The following is an 11,222-nucleotide window of genomic DNA, read 5'->3' as shown; positions in this document are numbered from 1 at the left end:
CTGGCCCATAAGCAACCTGGCAAGGCCCCAAGGCTGTGCTGTGCAGAGACCCAGCAGCTCAGCACACAGCACAGATGGGCAAAGCCTTTCTGACCCATCCCAGAGACCGGATTTCCTCTCGCTCTTTCCCCATGTGCTGGAAGGGACCGAACACTGGCACCCACCAGCCCTGCTGTCCCCTCCACCTCGCTGCCCTTGGAGCACAAGGGCACTGTAGCTCCCTCCAGAGCCAGGACACCCTAGGCAGGCACAGGGGCCAGCTCCAGGATGGCAGCATATGGCAATAGGGAGCAGGGCACACCCTGGACCACCATCCTCACTCCCAGTGGGGACTGCTGCTGGTGCCAAAAAGCTCTCAGGGTCCTGCATCCACAGGAGGAAAAGTGCCTCCTTCTCTACCCCCCGACACCCCTGCACATCGTGTTCAACCAAATCAGAAACCAGCACCCCTAGCCAGGGGTAGGGTGATGCCTTTTGGCTTGCAGGAAGCAAGCTGGGCCACCCGGAGAAACTGGGCTACGTGAGGCTGAGATGTGCCTGTGGGGCAGCTGGGGCAGGGAGAGGGCAGGGGCCAGCCCCATACACTCTGCCGGTGGGGGAGGCTGCCTGGCATCACCAGGCCCCTCTGCGCTAGCTCCAGGCCACTCGGGTTACCACTACGGCTGCCCCGAGGCTTGCCAGGGCAGCATCCTGCCCGAGCACGGGGGCCCAGGCAGGCTCGGCCCCAACTGCAGTCACCGTGCCGCAGCAGATTTCCGCAGCATGGGGCAGTCTGAAGGCCCTGGACACAACTCTGCCCCAGCCCTGGTCAGGAGGAAACGCAGGGGAGAGAGAGAAGTTGCCCACAGCGGTGAGGAGGGGGTCCGGGGCAGCAGTAGGGGAGCTGGAGACGCTGCATGGAGGTTGATCTTACCAGGGGATGAGAGATCCCCATCCCCAAGGGCAGGGAGAGGAGCCTGGGGAGAGGGAGGGCATCGCGTCCCCCAGCCAGCTGTGCCCACTGCGCTCCAGGGCGAGCCCTGCCCAAAGGAGGCCAAAGCACGGGGAAGGGCTGTTCCTCTGTGAAGACAGGGCAGGGGCAGAGCAGGAGCACTCCTGATCGCCCCAGGGAGGCCCAAGCCCTGGAGATACAGGCAAGGCCCCCAGGAAAGAGGCGAGGGAGCACCAGGAAACCTGTCTGCAGCCCAGCATGGCCCACTGCCCCAGGGGCTGCGTTCTGCCACCACGCTCATCTTCCTCACAGCGCTGACCCTTGGCCGCCCTTGGGGAGCCCACAGCCTTCCTACAGCTCATAGGGCCCAGTTTAGTAACAGCGCTATCTCTTAAATTAAAAAATTAAAATATATATACATATATATATATACTGTATACACAGACAACAACAGAACATTGCCAAAATGGGAGGGAGAGACAGAGAGAGGAGAGGAGAGAAGGGCAGAGTTGAACATTTTCTTTACAATAAAAACAAGGGCTCCACCTCAACACGAGTGGAGTCTGGGGTCCCCTAAAAATACCCATCTAGAGAGAGAGCTGAAGGGACAGAGCAGGAGAAAGAAGGGGGCATGGGCTTGTACAATGGCATCTTCCCAATATGAGCTGCGGTCTGCAGGATCTCAGCTTCTCCTAGACTTCGAGTGCTGAATAAGCCACTGTAGGGTGATGTCTGCAAAGGCAAGGGACAGTTACCTCCTGCCCCTCTGGCTGTCAGCCCCTCTTGCACTTGAGGAAATGCAGCCTGGGGTAGGCTAGTGCAAGGCTGCCCTGCTCACCCCAGGAGGGAGTTTTCCTGCAACCCAGCAATCATCGGCATGGAGATGCCAGTACTCACCAATATTGTCCTTTTCTTTGCAGGAGATAGAGTAGCAACAAATCTCTCGGTCCTGGATGGCAGACAGGTTCCTGCGGGAAAGAGAGAGCAAGCTCTGAGTGCCTGCTGCAGACCCCAAGGGCTGTGTAAGCATCTTGGCGCACAGCAGCAATGGGAGATGTCTCTTAGCTGCCACTCAAAGGGCCCCTTTGAACCCAGGGCCTGAGAAGAGGGATCCTCTGCAAGAGGCAAACAGGTCCCCATGCTCCTGGGGAACTTCAGGAGGGTCAGATGAGGACACCAGTACTCAGTGCCAGTGCCAGCGTGCTGGGGGGGGTGGGGGGAGCTCTGACCATGACGTGGGGTAACCAGGCTCATTCTGAACTGCCTGCTAGCGCTAAATAAAGGGACAAAGGGGTCCAGACCCCAAGGAGAACCAGGCCAAGAAACTATGCAGCTTCCTTCAGAGCTCCCTAAAACTCATGGTTACATGGAACTCCTGAGATGGAGCAAGGGTAATCAGGGAGAGGGTACAGCACAGGGTTTGCAGCACAGGAAAAGCACAGGGTGCCCACAGAATAAGGGAGATCTCTGCTCAGAGGCACTGAGATGGCTCCTGCCTGATCCCAGAGGGTGGCTAGGGGGTGCAGAGATGCGCAGACCCAAGCTACTCATCCAAGGCCTCTCTAGGACATCATCAGGCCCCAAGAGCTGGAAATCCTTGTGGACACAGACTTTTGATGCCACACAAATGGTCAGGGCAGAAAGAGATGTTGCAAATGAATGCAGTGTCCCAGACCTCTGGCAGCAAGAAAGGGACTTGCCTCTCGCAGTGTAGACCCAGACAAGAGGCAGCATCGGCAGGGCTGCGAGGAACCCATGTGTCAGCACAGCAAAGGGTGCCCAAACAAGAAAGAGGTACGTGAATGTCCCTCGCACACTCGAGCAGGATTTGACCTGTAAGCTACAAGGGCAGTCCACTGCCGACAGACAAGGGCCTGCACCAAGCAGTGGGGCAGCCTGGGGACTCACGGATGGAGCGGGGCGAGTGAGTGCACCCACAGTGGAGCGGGCGGGAGGGTGCCTCTGGACTGGTGGTAGCATGCAGCACCGATCCAGGAGCTCGGCTCCCAGCATGGAGCATAGCGCCAAAGCACTGCTGGTGGGAGTGATGCCGGGCCCCAACGCCACCGTGTGGCACGAGAAGCCGCGCTGTGCTCAGACACAGCATGGCTGCGGCGCCCAGCTCCTCCCAGACGCAGATTGGCCCTGAGCAGCAGCAGAGCTGGGAATGCAGCCAAGGCCTCTGCTTCCTCTTCCAGCTCAAGGTCCCCAGCTGGGACTTGCGCAAGCGCAGAGACGTTGCCTTGGCTGGTCACTGCCCCGGCATTCCTGCGAAGGCCTTCCATCTGCCAGCCCTGCCTCCCGCCAGCAGAAATCTCTGCTAGACACAGCTTCTCTATTGACCTCACGCACCCAGCTGCGTCGACACCACCCAGGGTGCTACAAAGCAGCCTCGTGGCTAAAGGCAGGAGTCCTGCACCTATGCACTCAGCAGAGCGCTATGGGGTGGGGACACAGCAGGAACGGGGGGGAAGCAAAGAGGACACTTTGCCTTGCAGCACCCGCCCCAGCGCTCCCCGCACCGGGGAAAGCAGATAGCCAGGCACGTGGGAGGACAGGCCATGCCGAGCAGACGGAGCAGTCACCCAGGCATGGCCCGAGTGTACTTACATCTTCTCAATGAGCTCCTTCTCATCCAAGGCACCAGGGAGGTCTCGCTTGTTCCCAAGGACTAGAACCTGCAGGGAAGGAAGGGGGAACACTGAAGCCCCTGCCCACAAGACCAGACAGAACCCTGCTTTGAGCTGCCTGGAACCGGACTCTGCCTAAGATGTGAGAGTCCTTGTCCAATTCACAGTGACATGCCACAGACAGAAAAAAACCTCTTTGAGAAGCAGTCAAGAAGGCAGAGCACTTCAGGTAACAGCCTTCATTAGCTCATACACAGCATCTCCTCTTATATGTATTCTCTATCCCTGAATAGAACCTGGCACTATGCGCTGAAACCTCTTTACTTTAAGGCTTTTCACAACCATGAAGACATCCTCCAGGCTATGGAAAGAAAATTATCAGGCAGTACTTTCTCATCTCTCCTGAGCACGCCACACTACTGTCATCTGACAAGAACAGCATTGAGGCTGTGGCTGCCTTCCCAAGGTGAATGAGGGCCTCTGCAGCATCACAGTAACACAGTATCCCCCAATTTAAATTTGCAGTAGTCTTTTAAAGCCCAAGTCCTTGAGAAAGAGCACTCAGGAGTGCTGCAAATGCAGTGCCTAATGTCAGGTGCTTAATTTAGTTGGTAGTGAACATCTGGGATCTGTTGCAAGGTCCTAAATTAGCTCCTTTCAAAGGATGCCAGTTCTGGATGCTTTGTAACTGCCCTCCTCTGCATTCGTAGTGTGCCCAGCGCTTGCTGTTGGTCATGCTATTTACAGTTCACCTCATTCAAATTTCACAGAAGAGCCACTTGCTCTCCTAGGAGACCAGACCTTCATGTCCTACCATAAATAAGGTGCAAATTCATGTGAGAGGACAGATCTCACACATGGTGGGTTTTTTGATCTCTTCTGAACCTCCTCTCCCAGTTGTGAACATGCTATTTAAATTCTGCCCACTTCAGAGCTGTCATGGCCAAGCAGAGAGCAGTGCAGGGCAGGCTTCCCCAGCCCTGTCCACAGCCACCCCAGCCCCAAATTAGAAAGCTTCACAACGATTTTCTGCAAGGATGTAGGAGTATAGCAGGGAAAGGGACCTGATATCGAGAACCTGCTTTGCAGCTTTTTTTCCAAATAACCCTTTTGCCCCAAATCCTGGCAACCTCCTGCCCAGGGACTGCAAGTGGCTGGGAAGGAATCTATACAGGCAATTGCTCACCGGGATGCCCTGGAGCTGTGGCTTGTCAAGCAGGTTGTGAAGTTCATTCTTTGAGGCCTCTATCTTCTCCTGGTCAGCAGCATCCACCATGTAACTGCAAAGAAAGGAACATTCCTGAGCCTAGGCACCTGAGGAGATGCACAGCACATCCCACCAAAGGGTCTGGAATCCCTGTGCCTCTGAGTTTCATGCCACCATCAAACCTTGTGTCTGCCTTCATACCCCATCCCTCATTCTCGCATGGCCAGCCACACCACCTCCACAGGTTCCTGATCCAGCACATGAAGGTAGTAGATAACCAGCATCCTTCCCCCAAGACCCCTCTTTTCAAGGAAAACTGTGGGTTTGAGAGCAGCTTGTCTCCCCCAAGGGGAAGAGAGACCACTCATTCCCCACAATCCTGGGGAGGTCTACCTGACCAAAATCCCCAAAGTCAGCAAGTAACAGCAAAGAAAGTCATGTTGCCAATAAATACAGCTAGCAAAGAGGCTCCCAGGCACTGCCGTAGAAGCTGTAAGAAGCTGTAAGAAACATTATCCCCAAGCATCCAAGAGAAGCTCCTCTGCACGTGGCATCTGCTTATGGAGGAGCAGATCCAAGAAAAAGTCAACAACAGATCAGGCATGGATATGGCACGATGGAGCAGAGGAACCTGCTGATGTGCCAGAGAGAGCTGGGAGGGCAACATGCTAGATAAGGGCGGCCCATTCAAACACAGCCAAGGGCCAGATGCGTTGTTAGGGACATATCTGCTGAATTAGAGAACTAAGAGCAGACAGACAAAACCAGAAGATAGGGGCAATGAAGAGAGGGGCAGTGAAGAAAGGAGGAACAAGTGAGGCTAGTGACCAACATAGAGGGTCATAAGCAGAGAAAATGAGAAGAGTTGTTGACAAAAAAAACATGTGATGGGGAAGAGATTCACTCCAGCACTAGAAGGAAACTGCAGTTAGGAGGTTGCTGGTAAGAACAACTGATGGGACTGTCACCAGAGGAGAGACTAAGTGATGTGCTAGCAGTCAGGGACCACAGGAAGACATGCACCCGAGACAGGAAGAACTTCATTGGGAAGAAGGAGCAACCTATTCTTCTGCCTTGAAATAAACTTGGATGCAGAGACACAGGAGTGAAGAGGCCTGGGGGAAGCTAGCTGTTATCAATGTTTAATCCAAGAAAATGAAGGAAGACTTAGAGAAGTACTTTCAATCTTATTGGGTAGACACTCATCCTGCAAAGGACAGGAGGAAAGCCAAATAGGCAAAGGAGTGATCATCAAAGCAGTCGTTATTTTAAAGATCAAGAAGCTGAGAGAGAAGAAATGAGAAATACCATCAAGCTTTATCAGACCTTGCATAGTTAATTAAAAATAGCAAAAGAATCTTTATCTACTTAAATGGAGAAAAAGGGAAGACATGCACTATTGTGTTGAGAGGATGAAAGAAAAACATTACCCAGGTATTACCATAAGCCTGTTGCACCACAGTCAGTGCAGGAGGACTGAAGGCATAAGAAAAGAGATGTAAAATATACTCAAGATGTGGAAGACGGACTGGATGCAAACATAATGCTTTAAGAAACTGAAAGCATAACCTGGGTGACTACAAACCCCTTCATTTCCTCTCAACAAGATGGGCCACTTTGGAAAGATGTCTACTGAAAGCTATGGAAGGAGGCAGTAAAAAGAATGACAAGCACGTGGGTCTGTCCAAGAATTTATCATTTTCAGCTAAGCTCACTGCAAAATAGCAAGTAGCAAGGAAATGTCCCAATCTACTGACCATTCACAAGATCAGGACCAGCCACCACTCTCTTCCCCCTTCGGGATCCCACAAGCAGTGATCAGTGCAGGAGCCCCTCAATCAAGTTTTAAAAGCCCCTTAAATGGGAAGCAGCAAGTAGAAAAACCCAAACCCCAGGCAACACCCAACAAGCTGGCCCAGGGGGCCAGCACAAACCCTGAGTAGCACTGGCCAAGATACAGATGTGCTCCTGCTACGTGGCAGCATCAATTATGATCTGCAGAGGGAGTACCAGGTCCCAGACATTCATGGGCTTCCCACAGATCTCTGCACTGCTCCCACACACCAGAACCAGTCACGAAAGAGAGCAGCTGCATGCAAGCGGCTTCAGGTGTCGGATCCTGGCCCAAAGGGCTGCAGGCCTAGAGGCAGCACTGATGGGGCAGTCTGCAGGGCATCATCGGCTCCTCAGGTACTCAGGGCATCTATTCTCAGAGAGAAACAACTGAGAAAAAACAGCCTGAGCATAAACAGAGAGCTGCACAAATGCCCCTGACCCGCAATCTCTGACTACTCAGAAATGGACTGAGGTTCTCCTGCACATTAGTTGCGATCTGCAAGTAGTTTGGGATTTGCAGAGTGAACATCTGAGCTGCACCGTCAGAGAGGCAGCTCCTGTTTTTAAGACATGAATGTCCTCCCATTCTCCTTCACTTGCCAGACCTACAGTTCAGAAGGGCAATACCAAAAAACAAGCCCTCTTGACCCCTCCAAATCCCAGGGCATGTTCAAATGGTGAAGGCCACATAAATCTGATTTTCTAACTGGATTTAGACAACTCAGACCTAAGCTCCCAGAGTAAATATTTATCCTTAAGAGTATGCAGCTTGATTCCCATGAATGTCTTGCCAGACTCGTCTTCGGCCTGGACTCTCCAGGACTGAGTTGACTGAAACATTCACAAGCAAAGGACATACTGGGACATGCTCAGAGAGACTGCTAACAGTCAACAATAAGTATCGCAAAAAGACTCCTTTTCTAAGCACAAGATTTAACCAGCAGCACATAATTGCTGCAATCTGGAAATACCCTTAAAATCACCCTGCTGAAAGGGGGTGAGCCACACAAACGACCTTTATGAGCCCTTCAGATTAATGGATAGCACACAGGAGCTAAATGAGCAAGGAAAGGCAAAATCCAAGCAATACAGCAAGGCCAAGTGAAGCCAAGTTAAAGGGAAGAGCTTGCAACGACTAGCAGAGAACATGTTATTCTGGAGAGAATCAAAGTCATTTTGCTACCCTGTGCTCAAAGCCTGTGGTGGCAAAGGAGCTGCAATGCCCCACGAAATGCCAGAGTTCCAGGATGAAGCATCTCTGCTCCTGACAGGGATGCCCAGTTCCTGGTGCTGGCAGCAAAGCCACTGCTGTGAAAGCTGCTTTTGCGCTGGGCTTCTGCTACATTGACTGAGTGGCCCAGAGGAGCCAACTCAGCCATACCCGGCACCCTTGGGTGGGGTAAAAGGGGCGAAGGGGTGTTCCCCCCACCACTTGCTTGGCTGCGCACTGCCTCCCATGCATCAGTGATGGAGACAGGGCTTTCTGCTCCTAGGAGATACTTACACAATGGCACTCACTCCGCGGCAGTATCGCTCCCACATGCTGCGAAAACGAGGCTGGCCACCAATGTCCCAGAGCTGTGACAAGGAGAACAAGGTTTTAAACACTGTTCTGCCCTTCATGACAGGGAACCTCCTCACTGCCCACCCACCCTCCCATTTGTGTCCAGCCTTTAATCCTTCCCAAAGTGGCTGAATGCCCTACCAGAGCATCCCACAGACACACATGCGAAATATCCTTTCCTCCTTGACTTTAAACCTAACGATGAGGCTTCAAACTCAACAGAGAAACAAAAAATTCCTACAAATGCAGCTAGAGAACATTAATAGAAGAACAGACAGGTCAACTCCATGCCAGCATTTCTTGCAGCTCATCTGGATGGGATGAGGCCTCCCACTGTCTAGGAGGGAATCTCAGCCCATCCATTTGCCAGGGACAGAAGAATAGAAGGCAGAGGGGAATCTCAGAGGCCAGCTGGCATGGACTGTGCATGCTGTGTTAGTGATATGCTAATTACACAGCGCATCCCTTTGCTGTCCCCCCGAAGGACTCCCAGGAGGGGATGGCTTAGCGAACTACACACTTGGGGAAGAACCAAGCCAGAATCCAGCAGGAGAACCCACAAGTGCATCATGCTAGTTTGACACAGACTGCTCTGCTCAGTCATCACCACTTTCTGCAAGCATGAGAGCCCAGGGAACAGCCTGACAGAGTCCCTAAAGCCTGGCAAGGCTCTTCCCTGTGCTGACTACCCTAGGAGCCTGGAGGAATTGGCCTTTTGCTGATGCATTTATCATTTCAAAACTCACAGCATGCTCTTTAAAATGCTTCTGTGGCAAGCAGAGATGCTCCAACCACCTTTTGAAATCAAGGAGCAGTAGGAAAATGTCTAGCCCACAGTTACTTCCTAGTTCAATCTGATGCGCCAGGAAGACATCGAAGGGGTAGAGACATCCTCTCCCTATGCTCCCAATACAGAGACCAACATTGCAAGCTGTGAACTGCTCCTCCATCTAGACCTCTCCTGCCAGACCCTCCCATCCATCCTCAGCAAGGTGACTATGTTCATGACTCAGGTAGTCCTCCCTGCTAACAAGCCAGAAGTATAATAAAATCTATAGCTTTGCAGCTTGGCCTGCTTCTCTTACTAGAGGTCTAGGTCTCTTACATCCCTATATGCCATCTCATCTGGTGGACATTTGCAGTAACCTAGATGGGCAGCCCTTCCCAGCTGCAGTCCTACAGAGACAAGCAGCTGGTACCACTAGCACCCTTTATCATCCAGCACAAGCACCTGTGAGTTTCCCTTGAACCCATCTTTCATCCCCAGAGTCCCCACTGCAAATGTCTTCTGCACCTTACCTTTATGGTAACATTCCCCTTGGTGATCTTCCTCATATTAAAACCCACTGTCGGGATCATGTCTTCATTGAACTGTCCTGACTGCAAGGAACAAATCAAACAGTCAGATGCGTTAGGGAACCAGAGGCTTGGGAGCCACGCACGATGAACCCAAGGGCCCCAGCCTGCCCAGAGCAGCACAGTAAGGCATCAAGTGCTGATATCCTGGCCAGAAATAATCCCAAATGCTCTGTCAGCTCTGTCCTGCAACAGGCACCGAGCAACCGTACCTCTTGTCCACACCAGAAGCAAAAATAGTGCAAAGGAGACAAAATACCTGCAGGAGAGAAATACTGCTGCTATGCCAGGGACTGGGACACGCCTGGCCAGCCCAGGGAAATGTCCTTGGCTGGATGCATTTGTTGAAGCAGTAAGGCCAGCTCTCCCCTGCAGTGAATTGCCAGCTCTGAACCCCCACTAAGGAAGTATTTCAAAGGAAAGCAGAAGGGCAGTTCTCCATCACAGGATAAACCTACATGCTACAACTAGCAGCTCATTTCTACAGGGCAGTGGAGGTGGAAATGTAATCTTGCTCGTCTAATCTGGTCCTTTTCATTGCTAGATTTCCAAGCCCTTTGCAGGAAAAGGCTAAAATCTTTACTTAATACAGAGAAAATGCAAGTGTTCCAGTCAGCCAGCAAAATCACAGCATTGCTGTTTCTGAACTTCTCCTACCAAATCCCACTGTGGCTCTTCCCTGCACAAACACCCTGAGTTCCCTGCTTCGGCCCTTTGCTCTGCCTCCAAGCAATGCAGCTAAAAAACACAAAAGCTTCTTCACTAAAATCCCTGCTCCTCTTCTGCAAGTGGAATGGGAGGTTTCCAGGCTGTGCTGTGCTGGAGCAGAGCTGACCCTGCAACTCCAAGCAGGCTGCCCTACTATCAGCTTTGAAAACCGCCAAGTTAGAAATCGTTCTCTCCCAACATTACCTATTAATAGGCCAGCAATGATTGGCACTGCTTTCGCTGGCTATGGCTTGGGGTGAAGCCACCCAGGCACAGCTTCCTTAGTCTTCGCCAAGCAGAAATATCTTCCAGCGATACCAGCATGGATCGAGCTCCTCTTTAGCTACAAGCCTTGAGTGCCTCCATGTATCTCCTGCTTTGGAAAATTTATGGCACAGCCTACAAGAGAGTGACTTCTGCTTTCGTTCATAGCTGGCAGCATGTCTGTTCATGTATTTTACACCTCACGTACTTTGTCCATACGAGAGATGCAGGCAGGAGATCTAAATTAATTGCCTGTGCTGAAATGCAGAGCCTTTCCCACCTGGGTCCGGAGAACTAGGGTTTTTAGATGTTTCCCACCCATATGAAACAGTTTTAAGTGCCCTTGACTTGGGTAGGATAGCGACAAGCCCACAAGTATGGTCCCACTTCATCAGCCGGGGTCCTTCTGCCCTCAAATCCTGACTAATGATGACCTGTGTGAGTCACACCACACACTGGCCACCAGCAGCGAGAACTGGTAGCCCAGTGAGCTGCAGGGCTCCATCTCTCCCCCCACACAGTGCACAGAGCTTTCTCCTTGCTGCTGAGATTTCTTCTCCTCCCCAAACCTTCCTTCAGGGAGGGCAGGACAATTCTCATGGCTGGCTCCGACGCTCTCAGAAGTGTCAGGCAGAAGCATGAAATTGCTGCAGATTTCCAGCATTCCAATGCTGCTGTGAAACTAGGTTAGTCTTGTCAAAGGTGGTGAGCAGGAGTCCTCCCTCT

At 52.1% G+C, this 11,222-nt stretch overlaps 1 protein-coding gene across 1 annotated transcript; it reads right to left on the bottom strand.

The window, feature by feature from the left end:
- On the bottom strand, positions 1 to 9,548 carry ARL8A (ADP ribosylation factor like GTPase 8A). Its single transcript, XM_026063807.1, has 6 exons — positions 9,468 to 9,548; positions 8,109 to 8,182; positions 4,748 to 4,841; positions 3,542 to 3,609; positions 1,829 to 1,899; positions 1 to 1,663 (listed from the first exon to the last, which is right to left on the bottom strand). Exons 1-6 carry the CDS (start codon positions 9,525 to 9,527, stop codon positions 1,614 to 1,616), a joined length of 417 nt encoding a protein of 138 aa, XP_025919592.1. The 5' UTR covers positions 9,528 to 9,548; the 3' UTR covers positions 1 to 1,613.
- Positions 9,549 to 11,222: the final 1,674 nt, after the last annotated feature.

This window comes from Apteryx rowi, unplaced genomic scaffold (genome assembly GCF_003343035.1).
Source record: "Apteryx rowi isolate R43461 unplaced genomic scaffold, aptRow1 scaffold_200, whole genome shotgun sequence".
Taxonomy (NCBI): domain Eukaryota; kingdom Metazoa; phylum Chordata; class Aves; order Apterygiformes; family Apterygidae; genus Apteryx; species Apteryx rowi.
The sequence above is the reverse complement of the archived record's forward strand: the minus strand, read 5'-3'. Positions and strand labels throughout refer to the sequence as shown.

What these genes read in the sequence shown, in the direction of transcription:
- ARL8A (XM_026063807.1), bottom strand. Translation starts at nt 9,527, where the DNA reads ATGATCCCGACAGTGGGTTTTAATATGAGGAAGATCACCAAGGGGAAT. An exon ending in CACAGCTCCAGGGCATCCCG is followed by an intron (nt 3,610 to 4,747) that starts GTGAGCAATTGC and finishes CCTTCCCTGCAG; the next exon opens with GTTCTAGTCCTTGGGAACAA. An exon ending in CAAAGAAAAGGACAATATTG is followed by an intron (nt 1,664 to 1,828) that starts GTGAGTACTGGC and finishes TTGCCTTTGCAG; the next exon opens with ACATCACCCTACAGTGGCTT.